At 34.9% G+C, this 22,207-nt stretch overlaps 4 protein-coding genes across 4 annotated transcripts; 1 reads left to right on the forward strand and 3 right to left on the reverse strand.

Annotated features, from left to right (window-relative positions):
• Positions 1-1,667: 1,667 nt before the first annotated feature.
• LOC132030648 (GDSL esterase/lipase At4g10955-like) lies at positions 1,668-7,587 on the forward strand. Its single transcript, XM_059420362.1, has 3 exons — positions 1,668-1,907; positions 5,094-5,176; positions 6,257-7,587. The coding sequence occupies exons 1-3, from the start codon at positions 1,872-1,874 to the stop codon at positions 7,230-7,232; spliced, it is 1,095 nt and encodes a 364-aa protein (XP_059276345.1). The 5' UTR covers positions 1,668-1,871; the 3' UTR covers positions 7,233-7,587.
• A 383-nt stretch (positions 7,588-7,970) lies between these two features.
• Positions 7,971-9,195, reverse strand: LOC132031894 (probable inactive receptor kinase At5g16590). Its single transcript, XM_059421766.1, has 2 exons — positions 9,168-9,195; positions 7,971-8,590 (listed from the first exon to the last, which is right to left on the reverse strand). Exons 1-2 carry the CDS (start codon positions 9,193-9,195, stop codon positions 7,971-7,973), a joined length of 648 nt encoding a protein of 215 aa, XP_059277749.1.
• Positions 9,196-14,259: 5,064 nt separating this feature from the next.
• Positions 14,260-15,193, reverse strand: LOC132069491 (uncharacterized). Its single transcript, XM_059462833.1, has 2 exons — positions 14,345-15,193; positions 14,260-14,292 (listed from the first exon to the last, which is right to left on the reverse strand). The coding sequence occupies exon 1, from the start codon at positions 15,023-15,025 to the stop codon at positions 14,444-14,446; it is 582 nt and encodes a 193-aa protein (XP_059318816.1). The 5' UTR covers positions 15,026-15,193; the 3' UTR covers positions 14,260-14,292; positions 14,345-14,443.
• Positions 15,194-18,245: 3,052 nt separating this feature from the next.
• Positions 18,246-21,984, reverse strand: LOC132030650 (phosphatidylinositol 4-kinase gamma 4-like). Its single transcript, XM_059420363.1, has 2 exons — positions 19,651-21,984; positions 18,246-18,879 (listed from the first exon to the last, which is right to left on the reverse strand). The coding sequence occupies exons 1-2, from the start codon at positions 20,986-20,988 to the stop codon at positions 18,493-18,495; spliced, it is 1,725 nt and encodes a 574-aa protein (XP_059276346.1). The 5' UTR covers positions 20,989-21,984; the 3' UTR covers positions 18,246-18,492.
• Between the last annotated feature and the right edge of the window lie 223 nt (positions 21,985-22,207).

A 22,207-nucleotide genomic window follows, 5' to 3' on the forward strand; every position in this document is an offset into this window, starting at 1 on the left:
GCACATTGATTGCAACTGATGCTTCCCTTATATGTCACCCCGGATCAAATCTGAATGTCACTTTTAATTATTATTTTTAGCTTATTTTTAGGAAAATAATAGGCGTTAAATGAGTTCGCCGTATTCGAACTTCGAGATTTCATCACATGTTGCCCATTATTTCGAGCTATCTCTTTCATTTGCTTTACTGTGTTAAATTTTATTTATTACACATATTTGACCTATATACTTGTATTTTCATCACTGCTACGCTATTAGTGACCGGTCCGACACAGTATTATCCATCAGTCATCATTAAAAATTTTATTGGCGTTTATGTTAAGTAAATAGTGTCCCCACTGTCTTAAAATCTTGGATCCGTCTCTGCCCATACCACAAAGCTACACTAACAACTGAAACGGAATAGGAATAATCTAGTGCTTAATTCGAGTAATTACTAGCCTAGAATTAATTAGCTTCTCTGAAGAGGATCTATTGGTAAATTTTAATATGCCAACTTCAAATATTTGAGCCTTGTAATCACCGAATTCAAACCTTTTGGAAAAGTTTTTAAACTTCAGATATAAGAGTTTGGTGTTGACAGTGGATGAAATCAAAAAATTTATTAAAAGTGTTCGAGATTTAATATATATGCATAAAGTAATTTTTGGTTTTTAGTTAATATAATTTCTTATGTGCACAATGACAATGTTTTGATGACGGATGTTCAACTGACCTCATTTATTGTACGTGACTATGTCAACCTTGACATTGCCAACTTCATATATTTGGATTTGAAATTAGACTTGACGGACTCCAATTTCAGCTTTTCAATTTTAGTATAGCAAAGATAGAATTGATTTTAAATATTACATATTTTGTAATTTTCAATCATTCTTTTAACAAAATGCTCCAAAGGTTTTTTCATGCACTTGCCCTCGAAGAGAAAACGACATAACTGGTCCCTTAACTATGACGGTAGGTTCAAAATAGTCCCTTAACTATACACTTAATTATTTTGGTTCTTTGAGTTTGCCACAAGTTAACAAAAATAATCTCTTAACTATGAGGGTAGGTTAAAAATAGTCCATATGCACTTAACAGTTTTGGTCCTTTAAGTTCGCCAAAAGTTAACACTTTTAGTCTCCGATAAAATATTCATCGAACTCTGTTTGTTAGACTTGACAAGAACTATAGAAAAAAGAGACATTAGCGATAACTCACATTTAGAGGTACACATTACTAAAGAAAAGGCCAAATACCTCTGTCGGTTATTTTCGGGTAAAAATGCGCGGAAACAATTCTTTTTTAAAATTCACTACAATGGAATTATTTATTTTATACCGGGGTTTTTCATAAAAACCAAATCTAGTGTATTTTACTTAGCCGATGGACTCTCTGGTTTTAGTCTTCCGAGACACTATTTTATGATATTATCAGGTCTGATTTTTTTTTTTTTTTTTTTTTCAATTTTTCTCCATAAGCGACGGACGTCCGTCGATTTTGTCCCGAGGCATTTAACCTTTTCTTTAGTAATGTGTACATCTTAATATAAGTTCTCGAATTTCTGTTTTTTTCATAATTTTTGTTAATTTTAACTAATAGAGTTTGATGAATATTTGGCATGACAGTAATTAAAAGGGGCACTATTTGAACCTACCGTCGTAGTTAAAAAGACCATTTATATCGTTTTGTCGCCCTCGAAGATGAAAGAACATACCGACAAAAATACAAAATAAAAAGAAAATAATAAAGGGGTAACCTTCTCTGTCGAGGAAATAAACAAGACCATCAATTGTTTGTACAATCGAAAACGACAGTTGAGCTTCACCGACCCAACTTCCTCTAACAACACCCCTTTTTGGAAGGTGGGTTCTTGAAAATTTTAGCAAATGGCAACAGGAAATGGCATTTTAACAACTACAAAGGTTGGATCTTGTATAGCCCTTATTGCATTTTCACTAAAGATTCAATCTTTTTTATGTTTCTGCCATTTTTATTCTAAAGATTGTGTCTTTTTAATGTTCCTGGTATTTGTTTTTGATTGATCCAACTTGCTGGTAAAAGGGTATTTTGAATTTCTATAGCTTGTCTTAGTAATAAAGCAAATGCTACTGTGTAGATGTTCCATTTTGCTATTCAGAGTTTTCTTTGTAAGCAAATGTTGTTATTTTAGAAGGGGTTTTTTTAAGACAAAATTTTATATGGTAAACCCCTTAACATTAGGCTAATCCCTCATTTTTCAGTTGCTATATAGATGTTTCATTATAGTATTTAGAGTTTTTGAAATTATTGGCAAATGGCATTTTAACAACTATAAAGGTCGGATCTTTTATAATCCTTATTGCATTTTCACTAAAGATTCAATCTTTTAATGTTTTTGTCATTTTTATTCTAAAGATTGTATCTTTTTAATGTTTCTGGCATTTTTATTCTAAAGATTGCATTTTTTTTATTTTTAATGTTCCTGGCATTTTTATTCTCTGTTTTTGATAAATCCAAAAGGATACATTGAATTTTTATACCTTGAGAAGTGTCTGAGCAATAAAGCACGTGCTACTCCCTTCATCCCATTTTAAGTGTCTTAGTTTGACTGGGTATGAAGTTTAAGAAATAACGAGAGACTTTTGAATCTTGTGGTGTTAAATTAAAGATGTGTAGTCCTTTAAATCTTGTGGCCTTAAACTTGCCGTGTAGGATATTGAAATTGGAAAACGTCATTTAAATATAGAAAGAGGCACTCTTTTTGGGAAATACCAAAAAGGAAAGTAAGACATTTAAATTGGGACGGAGGGAGTACTATGTAGATGTTCCATTTTGCTATTTTTTAAGGTAGATGTTTCATTTTGCTATTCAGAGTTTTATTTGTAAGAAAATGCTGCTATTTTGAAGGGTTGTCTTTAAGCAAAATATTATATGGTAAACCCCTCACACGCCTCCCCAACCCACCCTCCCCTTACAAACAACCACGAGAACCCTTGTATCCAGGAGCCTATAGTAGCCATTTTCCACTATGCTACTTGAGATAGAGGGTCCTTAACATTAGGCTAATCCCTCATTTGTCAGTTGCTATATAGATGTTACACTCCTTTTGGCTGTTTGAGATAGAGAGGCAAAGGTGGGTTCTTGAAAATCTTAACAAATGGAACGGGTAATGGCATTTTAACAACTACAAAGATTGGATCTTTTATACCCCTTATAGCATTTTCACTAAAGATTCAACCTTTTCATTTTTTTGTCATTTTTATTCTAAAGATTGTATCTTTTTAATGTTTCTGGTATTTTTATTCTAACGATTGTATCTTTTTTATTTTTATTTTTTATGTTCCTGCCATTTTATTTTCTGTTTTTGATTGATCCAACTTGCTGGAAAAAATGGTATTTTTGAATTTATATACCTTGAGAAGTGTCTGAGTAATAAAGCAAATGTTATTATGTAGCTGTTCCATTTTGCTATTGTTTTAAAAGAAGTAAGGTAGATGTTTCATTTTGCTATTCAGAGTTTTATTTGTAAGCAAATGCTGCTATTTAGAAGTTTTTATTTTTATTTTTTATTTTTTTTTGAAACAAAATTTTACTCCCTCCGTCCCAATTTAAATGTCTTACTCTTCTTTTTAGTCTGTCCCAAAAAGAGTGCCTCTTTCTATATATTTAGTAAGTTCACAATTCAAAGATCCTACATGGCAAGTTTAAAACCACAGGTTCGAAGGAGGTACATTACACACATCTTTAATTTAGACCCACAAGATTCAAAAGTCTCATTTTATTCCTTAAACCCAAGTACCCCCCCCCCCCCCCCGCCCCAACCCAAAAAAAAAAAAAAAAAAACCACCAGAACCCCTGCATCCATGAGCCTTGATGTTTCGTTTGTCAGTTGCTATATAGATGTTTCATTAGACTATTTAGAGGGTGTTTGGATTGGCTTATTTTGAGTGCTTATTGGCTTTTAAGCTCTTTTCTAGTTTTGTGGTGTTTGGATATGATAAAAAGTGCTTTCAAGCACTTACTTTTAGGCTTAAAAAGTACAAAAATAAGTCGAAAGCCAAAAGTTAGGTATTCCCAACTTATGGCTTTTGGCCTATAAGCTACTTTAAAAAGCCAATCCAAACACCCTCTTAGTGTTTTGTTTATGATCCATGTATTAGATAATGGTTATCAGTCAGGTTAGGATTGATGATGAATGACTACAAATATGTTGATTAGGGTAGTAAATAGAGTAACTTAGAGAATCATGTGATATGGGAATTAACTTGGATGTTCGTTTTCTAATCTTGCTATTGGTTCTAGTTCGTGAGAGTACTGCATCCTTTTACGTAATATAGTTGGTATTGAAGAATGAAGTTGGTGAATTTGGTTTAGCAGTTCACTTCTTTTTCAGTGGCACTTTTGATGGAAAGGTTAAACAAATGTTCTGCGGATGGTTAGCTAAACAGAAGAATGCTGAAGAAACTAGAATTTGAACCCTAGGAGATAAACTCAAACATGAATGTGAAGTTAGGTATCCTTATAATCTATGTTGCTTGGACTCTTCAAAAATGTCAGCGAGTGCGTGTCTAATCCTCCAAAAGTGGTGCATCTTTGGAGGATCTGGCGGATACAGTAGTATTTTTGGGGAGTTCGAGTACCATAGCTTATAACTCTCTTTAAAACTTATAAGAGTGGTATAATAGGGGGAAGATGTGAGATTTATGCCTAGAGGCACGATTATCTGTGGAAATGATATCAGTGTTATTTGAATCATTCAATTGGGTCAAGAACCATTGGTTAGTGCAAAACCAGCCCACTTAAAGTTGGAAAATTCACTCATTTAAATTAATTGTTGTCCCTTTTGTTTAAAAAAAGGGTAGCCCGGTGCACTAAGCTCCCGCTATGCACGGGGTCCGGGGAAGGGCCAAACCACAAGGGTCTGTTGTCCCTTTTGTAAAAGTTACGTAAAAGAGTTGGTCGTGCTAGAAAGTTTTTACTATCATTTACTGTCCGTGTGGAGAGTAGGCTGAGATGGTGTATAAGAAATTATTTGGCTGTTCTTAGCTGGATAAGATGGCTTAGTGTTATTGATAGATGTATGGCTAGTCAAATTTTCACCATTGTTGTTTTCCCTTTGTGTTTTGCAGGGACAAGAAGAACAAAATATATTAATCTCTGAAAGGGAAATTTTCGACCTATGTGGACCTACACACCTAACTTCTATTGACTGGTGTGTAAATTCTTTTCCATGTTTTTTAGTTAAATAAAGGTTTTGCATATCATAAATGTGATGGAAGATGTAATATAGCATAAACTTGTAGTTATATATGGAACACTATGCAATTAATGGAATTATCAAAGATGTAAATTAGTATTGAGAAGTTGGGCATAGATTGTCAGGTGCAATATTGTTCAGTTTAGATTTTTTCTCCCGATTTTACCCTTTTGTTAGTTGTTTGTCTCAACTATGAATAATAAGTGTAGGTCTGTCAAATATAGCATCAGAATGAGGACCTACACCACTTTTCCCTATGTCCCGGGGGGGGGGGGGGTTGATTTTGCCATCTACCAAGTGATAGAATGCTGCCAAGATTTTAGATCACTTTGCTTTGGTTGTGTAAATCCCCTTAGTACACCTTGCACCCTATCAAGGATGAGCATGACTGTAACGGTTACCTCCATGGTAGAGGACATAGAAATTTACTTTGGTCACATTACTAGGAATAAATTATTTGTCCCCCTCTAGAAAAACAAAACAAATGGATAAAAGACGTGCATGCATGAAGAGAGAGAGAAGAGAGAGGAGGGGGGAGCCATGTTCTCTTTGATAATTTGGAGGATGTCATGCCTGCAAGTGCCTAAATTAGCCTGATATCGTTCTGATAGAATGGGCCGGCTCTCTTTTGATGACAAGTTTCCTTGATGTTTCACCCGATAAACAAATAAGATACAACAAGCAAAGAAGTATAGAGGGAGCTGAAATTAGTTTGCCTCTGTGCATTCTTTTCCAAATCATGAAGCTTAATGTTATTGTTTCGGCAAAACACTAGGTGATTTCTTCCATTTGTCCTAGCCTTTGCGGACAGAGTTATTTGGTAACTGTTGCCGGTGGGAGGTAGCAGGTATCCCATGGAATTAGTCAAGGTGCGCGCAAGCTGGCTCGGACACCATTGTAAAAATTGTTATTGTTTGGGCAAGACTACTCACTCTCAGGCTGCCCGACACTTGCTCTTGCTTGAAAGCTGGAAGTGTCGAGCCATTTTCCAGAGACAGTTGTTACAAATAATATTTTTCTGCTACCTAAATACAGGGAAAATGTTGCTCATCGACGATCCGTGGCTGCCAGTTTGGTTCAGGGTGTCTACATCCTAGAACGTGACAAGCAAGAAAAGCGGCAAGGAAATCAAGCTTTTGCTCCTCCATGGTGGAAACATTTCCAATTTGAGTTATATCGCGTGCTTGTTGATGATGTTGATTCCTGCATTTTTGGTGCTATATATAGATTCACACCCTCAAAATCTTATTTTGATGGTTCCAAAGATAAAAGCCAACGGTTTGTTATTGCTTTCCGTGGGACATTAACCAAAGGTGATGCATTTACACGAGATATACAATTGGATGTCGACATAATCAGGAATGGACTTCATCGGACATCTCGATTTGAGACAGCCATTCAAGCTGTTCGACATGTGGTTGCCACATTTGGAAGTTCAAATATCTGGCTAGCCGGTCATTCCTTGGGGGCTGCAATGGCAATGCAAGCTGGCAAAACCATGGCAAAGACAGGTGTATTTCTAGATGCATTTTTGTTTAATCCGCCATTCTTGTCAGCCCCAATTGAAAGAATTAAAGATAAAAAAGTGAAACATGGGATCAGATTTGCGACCAGTGTTATAACAGCCGGACTTGCTTTTGCTGCGAAGGCTAAAAGCGCTAATACTCGATCTGGAGAAGATACATTTGTTGCATTATCTGCGTGGACCCCATGCCTATATGTGAATCCATCGGATCCCATCTGCGCAGAATACATTGGCTACTTTGAACACAGGGAAAAGATGGATACGATGGGAGCAGGAGTTATCGAGAAGATAGCGACCCAACACTCGCTCGGTGGTCTTGTCTTGAATTTCATGGGCAAAGAGTGTGATGAGCCATTGCACCTTATTCCATCAGCCAATTTAACGGTTAATTTGACTCCTCCGGCGGACTTCAAAGATGCTCACGGGATTCACCAATGGTGGAAACCTGATTTACTTGTAGAGTCCAAGAAGCACCAGTTTACATGAATGATGATATAAAACAAATACCTCTACACGCGACAGATGGTATGCTTGTCTTATTTGTTCCCCTGCTCGGGTATACTTAATAGTTATCAGACACATTACATTTTGCTCTTGGCTTAATGGCCGTGTCTTCTACTGGTGCTAAAATTGAAATAGTGCATATACTACTCATTGTGTGTGTGTGTTTCTTTAGAAATTATATCCTTCCCTTTTGCAAGTCATTGTGTGTATGGATAATGATATTATTTTCCCTATGGAAGTATCCCTTGTGAGATTATTTTCGTTTGGTATTTTGTATTTGAACTAATGTCGCATTTCAAGAGGAACAACTTTTGAGATTCTTTTCACCTTTTCAGAACACTGGTTTGTCCAGTCGAGTCCTCATGGCAGAGGAATCGATTAGGAAAATTCCCTATGATCTTTCTACATAGAGCAATAGTTAAATAAGACAAGTGTCACACGCTTACACATCCAAGAAGGAACTTGAGGGAAATCGAGAGGAGCCTGATTCGAGACTATAATATTTGTAAAAACATATGGTAAGATAAATTTCAAGACTTTATACAGTCAAACCTCTCTAACAGCGTTGTTTGTTCCGATATACTGCTATAGCGAAATGTTATTAAAGATAACATATAATAAAACATAACATAAATGATTGGTTCCTTAGAAGGCATGATCGTTATAGTGAAATGTTGTCATAGAAGATTGTTGTTATAGAGAGGTCTGACTGTATAAAGACTAATGCGGGAACAGATGTTCTTTTTGTATATTGCCCGTCAACAATGAAGGTCTGTCACTGCAGGTATCCCTTATCTGGTTTGTCACTGCAGCCATTGAAGGTCTTTTATCTGGATACTGAAAAGTACAGCAAACTACAAGCTGTAACAATTGGACCATTTGCTCAACATTATTCTGGTCATGTTCAGGTATCATAGTATCGAAAACATCAAGGATAGGCTTCTCTTGAAACATGCAACTGATGAACTTAGGTAAATCTACTCCTTTGTTCTTGGTAAATGCATCTAATGGAGCCTTACCGGTTAATAGTTCCAAGAGAAAGACACCAAAGCTATAGATATCAGACTTTTGTGAGACTATATAAGCATTTGTCACTTCTGGTGCACGATAACCAGCCGTGAGCTCTAGTTTTGTATCGGGTGAGAGAATTCGTGCAATGGAAGACTCAGATAGACAAACACCTGATGAGAAATCGGTGAGGAAAACATTGGATGATCTTATGTTTCCATGGCAGAAATTCGAGCCTCCGGAATGGAGAAATTCAATAGGACGGGCAACCCCATAGGCAATGCTACTTCTTACTTCCCAAGTGAGTGAGCCTTTGCTGATACCTTCATTCCCTATATGTGGATATCAAAGTTGCATACAATGAAGATGATAAATGATAAAAATGGTCCCTTATGTTTGAAGGTAGATTCGAAATAGTTCCTTAAGTATGTACTTAGCAGTTTTAGTCCTTTACGTTTGCCAAAAATTAATACTTTTAATCTCTGCGATTTGACGGAAATAGTGGGAAAAAATATTTAATCATAAATATCAAGAAAGTCCCATCAAAACCTAAAATATACCACATAAAAAGCCACACTAGGCATTAAAAAGATATCAAATAGCAAAAATCACAGCTAAAAAAGCCGCGCCTACTAAAAATAAAGTCAAAAATAGAGGAATTTCAAAAATTGTACCTCTAAATGGGTTCCCCTAGATTTTCTTTTTCTTTTCGTAGTTCTTGTAAAATTTAATAGATAGAGCTCGGGACTTTTGGCAAATTTAAAAGACCAAGACTGTTAAGTGCATCCTTAAAGAGGCTATTTTGAACCTAGTTCAAAAATAACAGACCGTTTTGTGTAGTTTTCTCAAGATAATTCAATTAGCTAATTTAACTCGTCACATGGGATGCTGAAATTAAAGAGTACATACCATGTAAACGGAAAGCTAAGCTTCCCATTCCAACATAATCATATCACAAGAATCTCATTTGATGCCAACAATATCCTTTAAGAGGAAGCAAATTTTCATGAACTAGCATCCCTACATCACTAATTTTTTCTCTGAATTCTTCCTCATGTAAGAAACAACCTTCAATCTCTTCACAGCCACTGCATTTTCCCTTTGCAACTCTTGACTTATAAGTCGTCCCAAACACTCCCTTCAGAAAATCCTGGCCGTCGACCTTAGCAATTCGTTTAATCCATAGCCACCATCATCACCAAAAAAGACCAATTTAGTGCCTACAATATCTGCTGGACTCCAAGCCATTGAATTCTACTTTGGTTGTGTACTTTTAAGTATATGCTTGTATACTTTCTAGCTCAATGGCCTAATGAATATTTGGTTTGAAGCTTTGCCAAGGGAATTATAAGTGTTAAAAGTCTTGGCTGAATTAAATTCCAAGTTCAAGGTGAAAAGGAAATGTTCACAAATCTTGATTTGACTTGCTCTTTAGTGGATGTTCAGATTATTAATCGACATGAAATTTCTCAATCAACAGTACAAACAAAGAAAGTTCAATAAATTTTCTTCGACGACTTTAATTAACTGAAAAACAACTTGTTCGAGTCGACTAAACTCGTCAAAATCATTATTATAAATTGAATAAACTAATTTTGTTGCTTCATCTTCAATTACACAAGTAGGTCAAGAATTCCAAGGCATGAAATTCGTCGAAAATTACTTTATAATTTTCTCCTCCTACTTTTTGAAAAATACTTTTGACAAAAAATTCTTTTCAAAATAAATAGATTTTGATGTTTGGCCAAACCGGCTACTAATCTCTCATCAACGTGTTGAAAATTACTAGACATTTTCTTTAAATGAATTTGAATCTTGATTTTACATGATTTTACCTACTTCTTTAACAACTAGCTAGATCAAACTCTTAAATTCATGAAAAATGACTATGAAAAAACTACACATAGACACGCATATGGATCCATTTGTTGAGTGCAAATTTATTCAGTGTTTGAATTAAATTAGGTGATTTCTTTTCATATGTTCAAGTTTTAATGGATATAGTTATTCGATATCTATGCCGTGGAAAGTATGCGTTTGTAGAATTAATCGGGACGCACACAAACTCTCTCGACACCACGATTAAAAAAAGAACACAAGACTAGGTATCCAACTTTTCAAGATATCTATTAATGTTAAATTGTAGTAGTTGTAGAAACATGGCTATGCTTACTCTCCGACGCAAGCAGAAGTTCTGTCACTCTCTGGTCATGGCACATCAGCACAATTTCATTATCACCCCTGGAAATCGAGACAGATTCAACGGAGGTGATACAATATATTAATCAAAACTCATAAATTTATGCTGATCTTATATGTGAATACAGGTCCTTAATAATGCTCCAGCTGAAGGCTCCGATATTGAGGCACAACTTCCGACAGGGGAATGAAGTTGCGCACCACTTTACTAAAATAGGAAAAAACTTAAATAGTAGTGTTTCACACATAAAAATTAGGAAGTTTTCCAACGTTACAGTGAGAAGAGAACCAGTTTTCGACCATGTGTTCTCCCATGAAATTTAATCGGTGAGAATGAAGTGAGAAAATTATGTTTTATAGCACAAATTTCTTACTGAATATCGGTGGGAATCTAGTAGTGCCACTTGCTAAGGCAGCTCCTAGTCAGTCCAATATAAATAAAGTAAAATATATGGCAAGACCTCCAGTTTTTGTTGACAAGTATCTTGAAGCTGATCGTAATGGTGGCCCTCTTTTTGTTAAAGTATGTAAATAATAAGGCTTGTAAGTTGTAATGATCTAGCTACTTTTGGAAATCAAAATGTCCCACGTGACATCCCTGGCACAACAACTACTAATATGGTTTTGGAAACTACTGCTGCTGCTATTACTGCTATTACTTATGTTTTGGAAACTGCTTACTGCTACTACTACTAATGCTCTGGAATAACACTGTTTGATGTAATAGTTTATTCGGAGTAATATTAATATAGTGTCTCTGTTTTCTCAAAAAATTATTGGCAAGGAGCATTGGATGCTATCCAATTTAAACTCTTACATCCCTTTCTGTTTACATACAGAACAAGGTTGAAAAAGATGTTCCCTACAAACTCGAAACCCGAGGGACCTAACCCCACAGGAAAATGAAAATTTTGCTGCTAATTTTTGTTATTATTATCTTTTATGAAAAGGACATGTTCACTCGTCTTGCTTTGACTTGCTCTGTGGTGTTGTTCAGATTAATCCATCCACAAGAAGCTTCTCAATCAACAATACAAATAAAGAAAGTTCAATAAATTTTCTCCGACGACTCTAATAAGTCGATTTTAAAGTTTGGTCAGCTATTAATCTCTCACCCATATAGAAAGAAAATCATTTACTCCCTCCATTCAATGGCGGAGCCAAAATTTTCACTCAGGGTGCAAGATATAAAAAAGTAAACATATAAAGAAGTCAATCCCAACATCTACTATATATAGATAAAATATCATTTTAACTATGTATAAATAGTGTTTTTTTGGGCCCCGAAGGGGGTTCGGATGAACTCCCTCGGCCCTATGTGGCTCCACCCCTACCTCCATTCACTTTTACTTGTTAGGTTTTCGTTTCTCGAGAGTCAAACTATATGAACTTTGACAAATATTTTAACATATATTTCTCATCATATTAATATGAGAAGAATTGCAATTTATGGTATTTCTCATATAGTTTTTGAACATCTAGATAACTAATTCAGTTTAGCTCCGAAGATTAGTTAAATTGACTCTCGAGAAGTGAAACCTGACAAGTAAAAGTGAACGGAGGGAGTAACATTTTTTAATCTATGTTTGAAATTTGAACCTTGGTTGCATGATTTTTATGTGCACAATTGACAACTAAACCACTCATAAATGCATAAAAGAAACTGACTGAAAAATAGTAATATATCCAGTTCGAAAAACTAGGTAATTTCTTCACATCTGTTCAAGTCTTAGTGGATATAGTTATTTAGTACTAATGTTGATAAGAGGTAGCAGATACTTTTTGAGATTAATCGAAGTGAGCACAAGCCGACTCGAACACCACAATTATAGGAGAAAATTAGGTAAATACTGTTGAAAACCTTTGTCAAGATGTCTACTACTGTTAAATTGTAATTTAATACTCCTACTAACTACAATACTCCTCCGTCCCAATTTATACGAGGGTTAATCTATTTTGAGAGTCAAACATCTATTTTTCTGACTATAATTTTTTTCCAACTCTGTTCATATATTGTGAATTATTAATTATGCAAACTTATAGTATTTTTTATGTAATTTTTAAATATATAAATTTTATTATAAAATAATTGAAGAATCTATATTTGAAATTATAGTCTAAGAAAGAATTATTTTAACTCTTTAAATAGGTCAACTCTCGTATAAGTTGAGACGGAAAGAGCACAAATTATTGTGAAAGAGCATTGAATGGTATCCAATTTAAACTCTTAGATACGTTTCTGCATGCGTAGAGAAAAAGGTTGAAAAAGAAGTACCCTACGAACTCTAAACCCAAGGGACCTAACCCCACAAAGAAAATGAAAATTTTGTAGAAAAGGACTTCACAATAATTCACTTTCTTTGGAGATTGGTCCACAAAAAAAAGAACTCTTGCAATGTCCTTATTTCCTGTTGTACCCACTAGCCAGTATTCACGGGCTGTCCACTTACAGATAGCAAATCTAAACTTTACTAAAATTTATGAGTTTTTACTAGAGTCGTATTTAAATTAAAAATTTCTGAATTCTAACTATGATTTCAAATTGATATACAATAATAATTGGATTTATAATAAAAATAATTGTAATTATTTAAAAGATTTTTCATACTTAATTTCACGTGAATCTGTAACTTATAAGCTAACTCCGCCGTGTCCACTACTAAGGCTCCAGAAGCATGTGCTTTGTTTTGGTGCCCACTTTCCTCGCCTAATCACTCACTGTCTTCTTTCTAGATAGTGGTTTCTGAGTTTTTGTCCATGTTTGTACCTTATTTTAGAGCTAAATGTATTAAATATCGCTAACCAATAGTGATTTCGGCGATATGGAACCAATTTGTGTGTTAATGTGGAATCTAGATATTATACATTGAAAATGCTCCGTTTCGGAGAAATAGAGATTAAAATTGGCCAAGTGTGGAACAAGACCAAAACCTCACTGAGCGAGGTCCAAAGCAAGCTATTTGCTCGTTTTGGAGCTTACGAGCGAGATACAAAGCGAACGAATAAATATAATTTGAACCACAATCTTGATCTTGCATGATTTCTATCCTACTTTATTAACTGTTATATCACACATTAATCACCCACTATCTTACTATAAATTGAACCACAATCCTCACCATTTTCATCCCAAGTTGTTTTTTTCCTTCTAATAGTAATACTTTGGTTTACTTTGGTATATTCTTAATCTGCTTTTTAGTAGTAGTATATTAAATTGGCACTACTTACAAAAGAGTAGTAGTATCTTTTGCCAATCAATAATCATTAACTTTAAACAGAAAGAAACAAAGAATATCCTTTCCAGCTAATGTTGCTCATAAAACTCAAAAGCATAAGCACTTTCATAATTTCTACTCATGTTAATAAGAAAAGCGAACTTTAACATATTGTAACAAAACAAGTTTTTTTTTCTTCTTTTTTTGATAAAACAAATTAAGCAAGAAGCTTAAGTCATCACAAATTCAATGAGAGATCTTGACTCTTCCGTTGCTTCTTTTTTCTTTTATCTGCTTAGTTATTATTCCAAAACATATTTTAAGTAGACAAAATTTGAAAGTAACACTCAAATACTAAATTAAAGAATCCATATTCTACGTTTGACTAGATCAAAGAAGCCTGGACTCACCTATTACCAAGCAAATTGAAAATTAAGGCGGTGGAGTAGTAAATATGTACTCTTTTATCCTCAATCAAAGATTTCAAATTGAAAGCCATAGGTACAAAATCGTCTTCTTTAGGAAACGTTTTACCTCAATATAGGACTTTTCAACGAGAATCTAAATTTAGTCAAGCCCAATATAAGTACCGGATGCCAGGTGGCAAAAAAAAAAAAAAACTAAAACTTATCTTCAACAATAAAATGTAATTAATTAAGACACCCCTTTAACTAAAACAATATTTACAATTCCTCTGAAAAATTCATCACCAAACAACAAAAAATTAACTAAACAAAAAAATATATATATTAAAACTCAGTACTAAAAAAATTAACAGTGGAAAGCTGTAACAAATCCATCACTGACAGAAATAGCCACTCTACATTCAGATTTAGTCTCAACATGATGCGTAAAGAAATGTAGCACTCTGACCCGACCCGCCATTTCCAACCTGGACTCCACTTCCATACTTGGCCCGACCCGAGACCCACTCAACCCATCAGTAACTGTAGTAGGTCCCACACCATTCACTAATAAAGGAAAAGACTTAACTGAAAATGTAGCAGCCATATGTTGAGTCCGACCCGAATTAATCTTACCAGCGGGTACAAACATAAACCCGATTTGATTACCCGAATAAAGCAACTGTAATGAACTATCATAATGAGCAAAAACATCATGGTTTGGGTTCTCAATGGACACGTACTGAGAAAACGAGAAGTTAACCGTGTTGTTAGAAGTAGAGAATGTTGGAAGTTGAATGGAATTAACGGTTATAACAGGATTTTTTGGTTTGAAAATGGTGAAGTAAATGATGAAGATTACAATGATGATGAAAATCAAGAAAATGGTTGCGACTATACATGAAGCTAAATTTGTACGTCCACTTGGTGGTTTACGTGACTTAACCATCTTTTTTTTCCTTCTGAATCTTTGTGAAGTGTTTAAAGTTGAGATAAAGACAGAGAGAAAGAGAGAAATTTGTGTTCTTTTTTGATACAACAAAGTGATAAAGAGTGTGTCTGTGGAGAGTGTGAAAATGGAGACTTTTTTGCAATTTGGTTTGCGTAATTTTGGTTCTTTTTGTCACTTCCTTTTATTTTTTTTAAAAGAATTGAGATCCGGGAAAACAGTTGACCGGTGGAATTTTTTATTTTTTTTTAAAATTGTGATGTTCGAGTCAGTTTGGCGCATATCTCGATTAATTTTATAGATATATACAACTTCTTACTAGCACAAGTACTAAGTAACTCAAGTCTACATATACTTGATCGGATGACAATAAATTATACTCCCCCGTTTCAATTTATGTGAACCTATTTTCTTTTTAGTTCATGCTAAGAAAATGACCCCTTTTTATATTGGGAAACCATTTATCTTTATATAATGATTTATTGCCGCACAAAATATGTATGACTCATTTAATATCACAAGTTTAAAAGTCTTTTTTTTCTTAAAGTTCATGTCCAGTCAAATGAGTTCACATAAATTAAAATAGTGGGAGTATACTCCCTCCTTCCCAGTTTATGTGACACTCTTTCCTTTTTAGTAAATCTCAAAAAGAATGACATTTTTTTATAGTTAGTATAATAATCTAACTTCAAACTTTACATTTTACCCTTTACAAAATTGTTTATAAGCATATAAATTTTTATGATTTATTTTAGACCACAAATTTTAAAATCTTTTTTTTTTATATTTTGTGGCCAGTCAAACATCGTCACATAATTGGGATACCAGTACATAGTATTTTTGCATCCGCTGAAATTTGGACATAACCGAATTTGATTACGCCAATAAAGCAACTGTAATGAACTATCATAATGAGCAAAAACATCATGGTTTGTGTTCTCAATGGACACGTACTGAGAAAACGTGAAGTTAACGGTGTTGTTAGAAGTAGCGAATGTAGGGAGTTGAATAGAGTTAACAGTGATAACGGGGTTTTTTGGTTCGAATACTGTGAACTAAATGATGAAGATTACAATGATGATGAAAATCAAGAAAATGGTTACAACTATACATGAAGCTAAATTTGTACGTCCACTTGGTGGTTTACGTGACTTAACCATTTTTTTCTGAACCTTTGTGAAGTGTTTAAAGTTGAGATAAAGATAGTGATACTTTGTTTTTTTGGATCGGTGTTTGATGACAAGTGAGTAGTGACAGAGAGAGAGAGAGAGAAATTTGTGTTCTTGTTTGATTTTGCAAAGTGATAAAGAGTACTGTCTGTGGAGAGAGTGTGAAAATGGAGACTTTTTGGCAAATTGCCATGCGTAATTTCTGTTCTTTGGCCACTTTTTTTTTTTCTTTCTAAAAAGAATTGAGATCCGGGAAAAGAGTTGGATGGAATGTTTTTCTTTTAATCACTGTGTTCGAGTCAGATTGCTCACTCCTCAATTAATTTTATGAGATATCTACAACTTCTCATTAACATAAATTATCTAGATGACTTTATCCACCAAGGTTTGGACGGATGGAAAAAGATACCTACAACTTCTTATTAGCATAGAATCCGGGTAGGGAAAAGGGTCATATTTGCCGTTCTATTATTGAAAAAGGTTTTGTATTGCCCTTTGTTATATCATCGGTCATTATATGCCCTTAATTTTATACTATCTATCCATAACATTGAGGGCATATATGGACCGATAGTATAACGAAGGACATCCAATACATGCCCTTAATGTTATATTATCAGTCCATAATATTGAGGGCATATATGGACCTATAGTATAACGAAGGACATTATTAAACATTTTTCAAATATTAGAGGGGCAAATATAACCACAAAGCTTAGACAGATAAAAAAAAAAAATTATTTAATATTTTTGCATCCATTGAAATTTGAATATGAGGCCTCATAAGTCACAACTCACCTCATTGATTACTAAATCACACCCGTAACTTCTTTTTTTTTAGGTTTTCTTTAAGCGGATGAGTCCCTAAATTTGACTCCACTAAGGCAAAAGAAGATAGAAGAAACAAATTTTTTTGCTAAATTCAAATATTAGATGAAAGTGCAACTATAATGCTAGAAAAAGAATTACTTTAATGATAGATTTCCTTTGCCTTTAACCATTAAAGAAGGTTCATTTCAGCAAATATGGGAGACAGCTAGCAAGCACAAAACCTTGGTATGTACGAGAATTAGACAACCAACACCAAAATTACTACTGTGGCTTTTAGTCTTAAGCAAACAACAACAGTTAGGAATGAATGATACTAAATTTTGCCGTCAATTAATTAGAACAACACTCTTTAAGTTGTTTTCTAGGTTGATTGGCGAAGCGTTGCTCAACATTAAGGCCTAGTTATTGTATTATGAAGCGTTCGAGATTGAGGCGTAATTGTTATATCGCAGAGCATGGTTTGAAAAAGGTAGCTAAAAAGATGCTATGTATATATTAAACATTAAAGAAAAAATTAGAACAACATTATCTTATAATTGCTGAGAGAGCGGGGATTGTGGCCTTGTGGGGTAGGGTGAAAACAAAAAGATTAGTTAACACAAAACCTTGTTTTAGCCTAAAATGATGCTATACAACTGTATATGGGAAATTTTCTTTTTATAGTGTTGATAGCTTCTGAGAAAGAAATCTTTATATAATTCGTCAGTGTTAGTTACCAACAGAAAATGTTGAATTTGGACAACTTAATGTGCTTTTTCAAACTCTGGTACAATTGTAATTCGATCACATTAATGTTAACTATTCTGCTTAGTTCTGTCATTTTCTATACTTCGATCACAATTCCAATAAATTATTGGATTGAACTAATTCTTAAAAGGAGTTGTCACAAGCTAAAACTTTTGACTCTTCAAATCAAAAGAATACAAATAAAAGGCCTGCCTAGTGCACTAAGCTCCCGTTATACGCGGATACCGAAAAAGGGCCGGACCACATTGGGCCTTACGTATACAGCCAGCCTACCTTGCAATTGTGCACGAGTCACACAAGGACGCCAAGGCTCCCCTTCAAACTATAATCCTCAAGTAAACATTAAATTTCACAGGTTAGTTGGTACTTACGGAGATAAGGAATTTGATAGCTTTGTCCACAGACCACAGAATAGTAGAGAAGTCTGCCTTATTCAAATAACTCAGTATCACTATACTCATTGAGAAAGGATACAAGGCAACTGTAATAACAGTTTGTTTTATTTATTTATTTATTGCATATTGCAACTTCTGTTCCATATTTGGAAAACCATCAAATTGGTAATGAGCAGAAGCTGAGAGGAAAAAAGGTTTCTGACCATAAGACGACAAAGTCAGTCATCCACCTTCGCTATCTCCATTCAGTCCATTTATATAATATATGGACCGAATGCTATATACATACACAACAAGAATCAAAAGATACACATACTTACAATCCTTAGGAAGATTTATATTTTAGCTTCTCAAGCTTGATATCCATGAGCTTGTAGACAGTTTCAAGAAATGCAGCTTCGGTCATGCCAGGAAGCATAGAATCTTGAGCATCACGAACGATTTCCTCGATAACGGATTCCTTGTTCAAGGTTTCCCTGCACATCATGCTTCCTATGTCAAAGGGAGTAAGTCCTCTCTCTACCCCTTTCTTCAGAAGCATGGTTGAGATACGAAGAGTACGAGCACATTCAACAGACAAATCCAATCCGTAAAACTTAAGAAGGACAATGTCTTGTTCAGCATCCAGTGATTTGATGTAATTGATTGTTTCTGGAGAATAAGGCTGACGGGCTTGTGGCCAATAGAGCCAATCAAAGGTGCAATCTTCAAACTGCAGATCACAAATTTGTGAGTGCAAATTTTTTGAATTGTAAGAGGAAGAAACTTCAGTTATTAGAACTCTTTGAAAGCGAGTAAACGTTCAATTAGGATAAATTTTTCCCTTTGTCAGTGGAGATTCTTGGACATAACAGATATAGCAATATCACAGATCTTAAGAAATTTCAAAGACTACTATGTAATTTGGAGGAGGGAACTGAACCTAAAGAAAGGAGAGGTAAATCATCGCTATCCCTATTGTCAGGTACATTGTACAAGGCAAATATTAAGCTCATCGACATGGTAAGCATAACTTTCCTTGAGATCTGATTAATTACAAACAATGCATGCATGGAAAGAAGAATTTTTTTGGCATCCAAGTTATGCACCTCCTCCACACCAGAGAAATCAATTTTATATAAATAAATATTAGAAAAATTCACAAGGCACATAAATGGAGTTGTGTAGTCGTACCCTTAGGCAGTGGTGGAGCGTTAAAAAAAGAAGTAAACAAACCAAGAAACCTAGCTGATTCAACACATAGTAGATAAACATAAAAAGTTTTTTTTTTTTTTTTTTACCTATCACACAGTGTAATTTTCTAGAGAAGGGGTGTCAATCCGCCACTGCCTTTAGGGTTCTAAGCAGTAAGGACTTCCATACGCAATAATCAAGTTAGTCAAAATGAGAAACTTACTTGCAAGGAAGCAATCACAATCCTAGCATTTGTTAACACCTAATTTGTCAAACAACATTTATATGGAATAACAGAATCATAGCTTACATTCTCAGGCAAGCAGTAGCCATGGTCAATTGGAGTAAGCACGATTCGCCCTTCTTCTCCTTCCCTTCTCACAAGAATATTCCCGGCATGCCTATCTGCATTTGCTGTTCTTATGTCAAAGACAGTAATCTTATGGACTTCCTCAAGAGGAAATATCCCAGGACCCATATCCTCACAATTTCCTTCATTCTTCATAAACAGCTGCAACGAACCAACTTTAATGTATTCGGATGACCACTCAAATCCATCAGGATGATGAAATGCATTGTGCAAGCACTGAACCATAGCAGTGGGAGGCACACCAGAAAAGCCAATCTTATAATTGGACAATGTTCGGTGCCCGGTCCTTGGATGGTCCAGTAGAAAAGCTGCAACTTCTCTAAATGCACCTTCTCCAACTCGGGTTCCCCTTTTCAACCCTTCACCATTGGTTGATAAAGGTAGCCCTTGAGGGTTATTCACAGCTAGCGGTTCCTCATCAATCGGCTTAAAAATACCAACATACTTGTTGCCAGACCCATCCTGCATGAAATAAGCTCCTCCAGTCCCTTCAGATGATCGGATCGGTCTATTTCCTTTTGTCAACCCATCACTTGCAGAGTTGATCATGTCCCATATATATCCAGGCAGTTCTATATTTGGATTAACAACAAAAGGTTCCAACAACAAGTATCTATCAGGTTTATTTCCTTCATGTACACCCCAACTTTGGGTCTTCTCATTCCAATTAGCTGCAATAACAGAAAGTTCAACATCTCTCTCGGCATGCTTAGCACGAAGCTTTGCGAATTTCTGAACTACCAAGTGAATCACAGCATCAGCAGTAATATCATCGATTAGCTTCTGATCCTCAAGCTTCTCACCATTACAAAAAAGCTCTTGAACCTTAAGCTCCTCACCAAAGTCTTTGCCTTTTTTCAATATGGTACGCTTTAGGTACCCGATATCTTGATGCCTGTCAACGGGAAATTCAAATTCCATTCCACAAGTGGTTCGAACAGTGATAACAAGGTGATCGGATATCTTGAAGACCATATGCAAAACATTCCCATTACTGACACCATAGTCTCTAACCAAAGATTCATTTCTTGCCAATTCTCTACCTCCGAAAACTAGCTTCTGCATCTTAACCACAAACCCTTTACATGTTTGGATCTTAAGTTTTACTTCCCCAATCGAATCAGACTCCAACACGCGCATTGGAATCACAGAACCAGCTACAGTGATGTATATTACAATCGATTCGTTTGTGCAAAGCGCCAATGGGCCATAGATATGCCTCGTAGCCCGGACAGATTCTTCCTGTACCGGACTCAAAGCCACATCAACAGCTGACATAGTGATGATATCTAACGCTTTACAAAACCAGCCTCAAGTTCTTGACCCCTTGATGACTATGTAAGTGTTCAAAATCTCAAACAAGGCATCAACTATGCGCAAAATGCAAGAAAATGGCTCAATCTTAAATCCTTAATGCAGAAATGCAAACCCTTTTACCAACAAAAGAAAACAAAAAAAAACTAAGGATACACAAAAAAGAGATGAAATCAAAAACCAATGAAAGAACTCAAAGCAATCAAGATTCAACTTTTAGAAACCTAAAAAGAGCATAACCTAAACTGTTATACAGGAAATGCCCAATTCAATAATGATCAAAAACTCCTCAGAAATGCAGTAAATCTTCAATGATTCACTTCTTTGGGGAATTTTATCAAACAAGTGGAAGGCACAAAAGGGTGCAATCACAAAAGGGTGCAATTTTTTTTTTTTCTTTTTTTCCACAAGGATAGTGGATTCTTTACCAAGTAAGAAAGAATCAAAAGGCTAATGGGTCAATGAATCAAAGCTTATATATCAAAATGGGATCTTTTTTCCTTTGGGGAATTTTATCAAACAACACCAAGGCACAAAAAGAGTGCAAAGAAAAGTGAGATCACTGGAACTTTGGGGCCAAATAATTTTTTTTTCTTTTTTTCCACAAGGATAGTGGATTCTTTACCAAGCTAGGAAAGAATCAAAATTCAAATGTGTAAATGAATAAAACCTTATATAAACTACATGGCAAATAGGAAGGATTTTTTTTGAATAAAAATTTATAATCTTTATTTATCCTCCCTGCATTTCCCGTAATTGGATATTGAAAGCTTTGGTTTGGTTACATGTCGGAAAATTGAAACAGTATTATCTCCGGTTTATTCGCCGGTTTTTTGAAGTTGTTTTTTCCGATGATGTAAGAGAGAAAGAGAAGGTGAAGGAAGAGTGGAATTAGCGGAATTATAGCCGTTAGTGAAGCTAATTTGCTTTTGACTATATGACTCATATAAGCATTGAGAAGCATAGCTTTTATTTATTGAGATTTATATAACTTTATTATCTTATACGTAGTATCTTATGACTTTATCTCAAATTATTTCATGTGTCAGTGTCACTCAAACTTTGGTTGAAACTAATATTCGAAGTAAGAATTTCTTCTCAAATAAATTATTCTCTTTTCTATTTTTTTATTTTATTGAGAGTCTGGTACATGCATTGAGGCCCAGCTATTCGATTAGAGCCG

This window comes from Lycium ferocissimum, chromosome 9 (assembly GCF_029784015.1).
Source record: "Lycium ferocissimum isolate CSIRO_LF1 chromosome 9, AGI_CSIRO_Lferr_CH_V1, whole genome shotgun sequence".
Lineage (NCBI taxonomy): Eukaryota > Viridiplantae > Streptophyta > Magnoliopsida > Solanales > Solanaceae > Lycium > Lycium ferocissimum.

Excerpts from the sequence above, each read along its gene's own strand:
- LOC132069491 (XM_059462833.1), bottom strand. The coding sequence starts at position 15,025 with ATGGTTAAGTCACGTAAACCACCAAGTGGACGTACAAATTTAGCTTCA.
- LOC132030648 (XM_059420362.1), top strand. The coding sequence starts at position 1,872 with ATGGCAACAGGAAATGGCATTTTAACAACTACAAAG. Across the intron at positions 1,908-5,093 it reads GCATTTTAACAACTACAAAG|GGACAAGAAGAACAAAATAT; the intron begins GTTGGATCTTGT and ends TGTGTTTTGCAG. Across the intron at positions 5,177-6,256 it reads CACCTAACTTCTATTGACTG|GGAAAATGTTGCTCATCGAC; the intron begins GTGTGTAAATTC and ends ACCTAAATACAG.
- LOC132030650 (XM_059420363.1), bottom strand. The coding sequence starts at position 20,988 with ATGTCAGCTGTTGATGTGGCTTTGAGTCCGGTACAGGAAGAATCTGTC. Across the intron at positions 18,880-19,650 it reads GCTACTGCTTGCCTGAGAAT|TTTGAAGATTGCACCTTTGA; the intron begins GTAAGCTATGAT and ends TGTGATCTGCAG.
- LOC132031894 (XM_059421766.1), bottom strand. The coding sequence starts at position 9,195 with ATGGGAAGCTTAGCTTTCCGTTTACATG. Across the intron at positions 8,591-9,167 it reads CTTAGCTTTCCGTTTACATG|GGAATGAAGGTATCAGCAAA; the intron begins GTATGTACTCTT and ends ATCCACATATAG.